At 46.2% G+C, this 7,761-nt stretch overlaps 1 protein-coding gene across 1 annotated transcript; it reads right to left on the minus strand.

Annotated features, from left to right (window-relative positions):
• Positions 1 to 4,641: 4,641 nt before the first annotated feature.
• Positions 4,642 to 7,348, minus strand: Scgb2a2 (secretoglobin family 2A member 2). The gene is made up of 3 exons (XM_026407584.2): positions 7,294 to 7,348; positions 5,946 to 6,133; positions 4,642 to 4,680 (listed from the first exon to the last, which is right to left on the minus strand). Exons 1-3 carry the CDS (start codon positions 7,346 to 7,348, stop codon positions 4,642 to 4,644), a joined length of 282 nt encoding a protein of 93 aa, XP_026263369.2.
• Positions 7,349 to 7,761: the final 413 nt, after the last annotated feature.

Here is a 7,761-nt window from a genome sequence, read left to right on the forward strand (position 1 = left end):
ATTCAGGGCTTGGCATGAAGAGAAATAAGGAAAGCCTCCAGGCTGGAGTGAAGAGTCAGCCATTAGCAACTTTGTACAAGGTCAAAGCAGCCTAAGTCCTGACTGGGCTGCGTGCTGGGAGCCACACAAGGTGAACTTGACAGGCAGGGGAAAGCTCAACCACCTGAAATCCAGCTGGGGGAGCCTGCTCCTCAGATGGTGGAGGCCTGGGGGCTGGCTCTGTGGGCTGGTGGTGGAGGGGTGGGGTGAGTGCTGTTCAGAATAAATATTTTCCAAGATGATGGTATTGGTAGTTTTTGATATTACATGAACTCTTGCTCCTGAAATTCCATGTTTATGGTTAATGTGTGACCTTACTTAGTTGCAGAGGAGAAATTTTATTCTTTATTCATTTAGACCTATGTAATTCTGTGGTTCTCAAAGCACAGTTCAGAGACTGCTGGATGTCCCCAAGATGCTTTTACAGAGACAGTACTCTTTTAATCAAATGAGGAGGTACAGGGGAAAGAAGTGGATGAAGGCATGTTATGTGCATGTGTGCATGTGTCACCACAAACCCACCTTTCTGCATAATTATTATACATCAATACAAAGCCAAACACTCATTTTATTTTGCCAGGTCCCTTTCATTGTCTTGTAAGTATTTTGCAAAGTTTCCAGAGGATGTGAGACATAACAATATGTCAACCAAGAATCATATATGAGAATCTAACTGTGTACTAGTGAGGTTTATATAAATGAGGCCTGCAAAAATCTAAACAATTGTACACTTGTCAGGAACTAGAAGGAAATTCTCCTTCAAAGATTAGCCTGACAGCCCCCTGGGAGACATCCTGCCCGGAAGACATCCTGCAGCTACCTATCTCCCTGGAACATCCTGTGGTTATCAGGATCATCAGACATCTTGCAGCTGGCAGTTTTACCCACCCACATCCAGCAATTGCGGAGACCTTCCCCATCCCCAGCATATAAATACCCCTGTGTGAACAATAAAAGTTTGCAGCTTGATCAGAACTTTTGTCTTGCTGTCACCTTTCGTGTCTATTGTCCCTTCATTCCTCCCCATCTAGGTTCGCTGCCCACGTTGATGTGTCCTGCTGGTAGGGACATACACTTAACACACATTGTGTTGTTGTTTGGGACCATATAACTATTTTTACAAATAGATGCAATTTTATTCAAAGCATCAATTTATTATTCTTATGCTTAAAGGAATATTTACTCATTTTTCCATTTTAATTTGGAATGCACTACATATTGACAGACATAACCGATGTAAACAAAAGCAGGTTGATTCTTCAATGACTTTTAAGAACATCAGGGGTTCTGAAGACCAAGAATTATGAAAGTTTTTAATGGATATGGAGACATATTATGCCTATTTGTGTAAGTGCATATGTCTGGATAACACAAATAACTTTCCTCTTCATAGTTCTCACACTCAATGTTCAGTATTCACAAGAAGCAAGAAGGGGTGACAGGAGGTAAAAGTTGATATGAGAGTATCCCAAGAAGGCCTTTTGTAAAGGAACACCTGTGCAGGGAGACTTGTGGAGGAGGTAGGTGCACAAAGGACAGACACAGACACACGGGGAAGGTGCAGACAGACAGAAGGATGGCAGACAAAAGAATGCTCACCCCTCTCTGCCATCGACTTTATTAACCCAAAAGGTCACATATCACCCACCACCAGTGACTACACTTTAACCATCTTCCTTTCACCCTGAGTGCTAGCTGAGATAAGGTCCAGGTTAATGCAAACCCAGAGCCTCTCTCCTTCAGAGGGTGTCACTATGTAAACCAGGTGGTGCATCCACCTAGTTATCTTCAGAGCCTCTCCTTCCGCTCATGGGAATCAGGGCGCCAGTTACCCACCAGGAGTTTGCTCACCAGGGGAACGCTTCCCTGTCTATTTCCAAGGTCAGAAATACCTACAACCTTTCCAAAGGGACATTGGAGGAAAGACCAAGGAAGGAAGAGATATTGAAGGAGAGTAAAAAGGGGTTTAAGAAAACCTCTAGCCCGCTACCCGCGCTGGCTTCATGAAAGAAGGTTTGATTCATGAGAAAACACTTGGGAGTTTTAAATTAAAGAGACAAGATTCTAATTACCTTTAAAACCAGCTCCAGGATGGCTCTTCCCAGCTCCATCCTCCAGCCACCTAATGCGGTAGCAAGGTTTAGAGAAGAGACTAGTGAGAGAGAGAAGACATGCCAGGGAGTGGGCTTTTATTGGGGAACAAAAAATTCTGGGGAAAATCCATCCAATGAAGATTAATGGGGGCAGCATCCCAAGGTCAGGGGCGACAATTGGGTCTTCGGGACAGTGGCCAGACACGCCTCTGCACGGACAAGCCCTCGGACCTGGAGAAGGGTGGGGAAAGCTGTGTCTGAGCGCCTCTCACCCAGCCAGGGAGGTAACTCAAATCACGTGTGAGGATGGCCTCTCAGAAAAACCTACCGAGCACTGCATATTTCCTTGTGTTAAAATGCAAGTAAAGTTGTTTTAAACACACTTTGGGGTATTGAATCGTGTGCTTTTCACTAAATCTGCTCAGAGACAGGGAAAGTAGGAAATCAGGGTCAATTGCGTGAGGCCTTTCTGAATCTCTGCTCTTGTCCTCAGCACACATGAACGTCTTCTTCTTTCTACCTATTTTTCTATGATCTCAGTGGTTTCCATGCTCGGAATTCATTATTATTACATCTCAGTCCAACAGAGCTTTCCCCTCGGAGGTGATGGACACAAGACGCCCCGGAGTTTCCAGGGGGCCAGGGGAATTGGTTCCCCAGGGTGTAGGGAATAGGGGCGTGCCCTGGGGAGACTGTAAATCAAAACATTGGTAAAACACATCTGCTTTCTCTTGTAACCATGGGCTGGATTTTCTAAATAACATCAGTGATACTATATCTCCCCCCTGGAGAAAATATAGGTCTGTCTTGTATAATTGTGACCATGACCCTGAGCTGAAGCAGGCCCCTCCTGGCCCTCAGTCCTGCTATGGTCCTGGCCCACGAAGCCACTCAGGATCCCAGCATCCTGTCATGAGTGGCTCCCGACACCGAGTGCCTGAGGACCAGGGAAACGCTGCATGACGTGTCCAAAGAAAGAGGCGGCAGAGAGGAAGGAGGTTCTATGTGTCACATCTGGACATGATGTTTGTCACCTCCCTGACTTCTATTAGCTCTCAGAACTCACCCACCACCTGGCCACAACCCCTGGATACTATGGTCTCCAGTATATGCACAAGTAAAGAGCCCTCTAGATTCTATTTTTATTGTGTTGGGTGTCTGGAGCACACATTATTGGAAACTGCTGACCTGCGTGAGCTCACACTTCATTTCATCTCTCAGGATGTCCTCAGCAGGAACCTGAAAACACCTTGGTGACAATGACCCTTCCCAGGCGATTGGCAGCCTATTCCCTTATTCTGGGAAAAGTGGCCGAATTCAGGTGCCACTTCTACCTCCATCAGATGCAGCATTTGCCTAATCCATGCACGTGTGTTAAAGTGGAGGCAGAACGCCTGGACACAGGCCTCCATCTCTTCCACCCCAGCTGGCCCCTCCTCTTCCTGCGGCTGTTCCTGAGCTCTGTGTGGGAGGGAGCAGCACCCTCTCCACGGAGTCCTTCCTGTCCTCCTCTTTCTGAACCATAAGCCACAGAAGCAGGGCTCCAGGTGGACGTGAGGACAGTGGTGGCTACGGGAGTCTGAGCAGGAGCTGAGCTCAGAATCGAACAGCCTGTCTGTACTGGTCATTAGATAAAATAGTCATTGCCGTACCCTTTTGTTTTTTGTGTTGAACACTCCATCGTCCATGCTGTTGCATAACCGTGGTCCACCCTGTTTCATGAGAACTCAGTGAAAAGGCTCAAGTTTTCCTAAACCTGGTTCCTTAGAAGTCTATTTAAAATTCCTTAAGTATATAGAAAAGGGTCAGATGGTATTTTTCTGGGTCGTGTCACAAAATGTTTAGGAATTACACTTTTTTTCTCTTGGTTTTTTTTGCAGAGAAGAGTCTTGTGCATTCTTTTTATCACCCCCATATTTTATAGACGTATTCCCTTGATCTCGTACCCTAACCATTCCTATCTGCCTGTCCTCTGTCAGTGAGAAGGCAGGAAAAGCCCTTCCCCAGGGACAGACCCCATACTCGGGCAGATAGTTAGGAACAAAGCACTTTTCAGAAGTGTCAACCCACAGACAGGAGATCTTCATGAATCATGTATGAATCAATTGTGTATGAGTGTGTGGGCGCATGCCTGAGAGTGCTCAGGTGTATGTGTGCAGAGTGTTTCTTTGAATAACCTCATATTTTTAAAATTTATTCTATTTAGTTATATACAGCACCCGATAGAAGCTGACGTAATCAAAAGCATGGAACACAACCCACTCCAATTCAGTCTCCATCCTAGTGTGCGCCCTGCTCCACTCCAGCCAGAAAACCTCCCATGTTAAGTGAGAACAAAAAGAAGCTTTATATTTGCAGGAAAGTTTATTGAAATGAAATTGCATTTAAGATTTCAATGAGTGTCTTGCCATCACAGGTACAGGGATGAAAATAGGAAAGAACAGAAGAGCATCGGTGGTTGCTTTATCACGTCTTCAGTAGTTCTCTGAGCCAAAGGACTGGTGGAAACTTAGAAAGCTCTGCAGTATTTACTGCCATAGATTGATTCCTGGAAAAAAAGGGCAGGGACTTCAATTAGCTTTTCAACTCTGTCCTGCAAAGTCAAATACTCAAAACCAAAACATCCACTTGTTATTTACCTTAGTTTCTCAAGAACCATCAAGCCTTTCATAAAATCCAGGAAGCAAGACGAGAGTACCTGTTCGTGTGCTCTATTGTTCAGGAGACACTGATTAATACCAGAGAACTGCTGCTATTTCTGAATCATTTCTCCAAGAGGCGTATTGAACGTTGTTCTTGGAAACAACTTTCCACTAAATGTGCCACAGGTATTATGTGTTGCCGACGCAATTGGATCTGTGCGCACACCACTCTTCCACACTGAACTGTTAAAATCTCTGCTCAGGTAACTCGGGTGACTTTTTGAGTTTCCCTCTGGTCTGAGAAGTGAGAACTACTGAAAAGAAGCTGAGGGCCTCCACTGTTCCTTTGATGCTCCATGAAATGCTGGAGCTCCAGAACGTGAATGCACTTGGTATTCCACCTGCCCTCTGTCTTTTGATATATTCCTACGTTCTCTACCATGCAATGCTTCAAAGAGAATGTTGATATATGAAATAAATGCTAAAAAGCATCAGGAGTTTGTCATTAGAAAGAAACACTCATTGTTTATGTCATTGATTCTTGTTTTAAACAATCCATCCCCCGTGGTGTCTTGTACCTGGGATTTATACTAGTTTTTCTCAGCTGCTAAATAAAAAGTTTCAAAATTTCCACACACCGATGCTAACAAATTTGGTTGCGTAGAAGTGCATTTTAAATAATTAAGAATAGGAACATAAAATATTACTCAAATGTTCTGGAATCCTCCAACAATGCTTATGAATTCATTGGTTTTTTTTTTCACTATTTGCTCTTTTGCAAGAGGGAACCTGAATTTGTAGATCACTCACAAAGGTGAGGGCATTCTAAGAACCAGATTTTTTTCTTTTTTAGAAAGTGTGTGTGTGTGTGTGTGTGTGTGTGTGTATGTGTGTGTGTGTGTGTATCTTGAGTAACTGAAAGGTACATAAGCAATCTCTGAGGTTGTTTTTGCATTTTCTTGTTATCAGTTCCTGACGATTGTCAAAGAAAGTTGGTAAATTATCTTTCAGATTTTGAATGGTTTTCTTGAAGGTCAAAGATTCATTAACACCCCTTAAATACATAGTATTTTTTTAAAAAGCACAGCGCCAACAGCTTTGATATTATTAAAATAACAAGATCAGAGACTGCTGTTCCCAGTGATTTCACAAACCTAGAACCCCAACTTACCATCATCAGTTGAACGTTGCTCAGAGTTTCATCGGACTGGTTGAGGAAGCATTGTTTGAATTGCTCCACGGCCTTTCTGTCGGCATCACTGTGCAAAAACTCCTGGAGCTCAGCCTTGTATTCTTCTAGGTTTACTCCAGGGTCAATGGCCTTTGAAATAACGTCCTCGAGAAGTTGGCAGCCAGAGCCTGGGAAGAAAACATCAGAACTTGGCTCACAACTGGCGGTGTGACTCCATGAGGGGGAGTACCTGTGAAGTCCGTCATCCGTGAACATCCCAGGAGATACGTGGACTCAGAGAGCTCATGGGGAACAGTCCAGAGCTCCCAGTTCTAGGACAGGGAGTTCCCTACAGGCTCTGAGGTTCCCTACAGGCCCTGCAGCTGCTGCACCCTCCCCTCAGGAACCCCGGAGAAGGCAAACCCTGTGCCAACATGGTTCTCAGTCCTTCAAAGGGGAGATAGTCCAGGGTGTAGCACTTACTGCACAGAGAGCTCTGAATTCAACATCATGCCACGCGACACTAATAGGATTTTCAAGAGTCCTAGAATTGTTGGGTTTAAAATACTTGCCATTACCGTGTTCACTCTATCTCTACTCTGCATCAATAATCAACATAAAAACAACTTGTACATGAAGCTATCTCACGTGGCCAACCTGTGGGGGCAGGGAGAAGCTTAGCACTTGCCTCCACCTGAGCTGCTCGTGCCCTGGGCTCTGCAATTCTTTAGTTTCTTCAGCACATCACCTCTTCCCCATTAGGCCCCCACTTTGGGAACAAGGTAGACCGCATCAACAAGGTTGGAAACTGGAAAAACACACTACACACATCGCGTATGTGTGCCCACCCCATTCTGGGGCACCTGGGAGCTACAGGGCCCCCTGGAAGGGTGAGGCTAGCCCTGCACAGGTCTGCAGTGTAGCTCCAGGTTGCCTGGTGCAGGGTCCCGTGCCTGAGCCTGCCCTCCCGCAGGGCTGCCTTTTCCTTCCATATTTAAGATGATTCGTGATGCCTCTTTCCGAGAACCCACTGGGTCTAATGCCATGGGGCCATGAATCATCTTCCCTTTGTCCCTCTGAAATGTCTAATTGGAATATTCAACACTGAGGCTTTCACTTGTCTTCACTGTCGCTGGGACCAAAGTGGGACAGCTGGACTGGTCCTGGCACACGAGGGCGTACAGCGGGGATAAAGGCCTCGAGAGAGCTGGTTGTCTGGAGTAATGTTGAATTTTGGGGCCATTAAACCCAGACCTTTGTACTAGGGATGACCCGGGGACCAGGACTCCTCCCCAGGGCCCTGGCTCCCCTGCCAGCCCAGAGGCAGCCCTCCCTGCACAGAGCTCACCTGCAGAGCAGTAAAGGGGGAGGGCAGCCAGCAGGAGGACTGTGAGCAGCTTCATGGCGAGGTGGCTCCTGGTGGCTGTTCCCGAGGGGGGGCAGGATCAAGGAGTTCACTGTGGGCTGAGTGGCCACAGCTCCTCTCTTTATTCCCCAGGGAGCTGCCTTAGTCCCTCCCAAGAACGAGGGAGGGAGGGACAGGATCCACCCGGGATTGGACCAGGGAACCGCAGCCTGTGCCAAGGGGAAGCAGCCAGGCTCCGAAGGCTTTGCACAAACCAGCGGGCAGTGAATTTGGAGCCAAGGCCATCTTGAGACTGCAGTGACGACATGTGGCCATAGGCAAGAGGGAGGAGGATGTGTTTTCTAAATGATAAGCAAAATACAACATGCAGTCTTACATCGTCAACCTTAATTGTTCACCCTGGATTTCTCCATCCCTTTTCCTACTCCTTCATCTCCTCTCTTTTCACAC

This window comes from Urocitellus parryii, chromosome 4 (assembly GCF_045843805.1).
Source record: "Urocitellus parryii isolate mUroPar1 chromosome 4, mUroPar1.hap1, whole genome shotgun sequence".
In the NCBI taxonomy this organism is placed as follows: domain Eukaryota; kingdom Metazoa; phylum Chordata; class Mammalia; order Rodentia; family Sciuridae; genus Urocitellus; species Urocitellus parryii.

Excerpts from the sequence above, each read along its gene's own strand:
- Scgb2a2 (XM_026407584.2), bottom strand. The coding sequence starts at position 7,348 with ATGAAGCTGCTCACAGTCCTCCTGCTGGCTGCCCTCCCCCTTTACTGC. Across the intron at positions 6,134-7,293 it reads CCCCCTTTACTGCTCTGCAG|GCTCTGGCTGCCAACTTCTC; the intron begins GTGAGCTCTGTG and ends TTTTCTTCCCAG. Across the intron at positions 4,681-5,945 it reads GCAACGTTCAACTGATGATG|GAATCAATCTATGGCAGTAA; the intron begins GTAAGTTGGGGT and ends CTTTTTTTCCAG.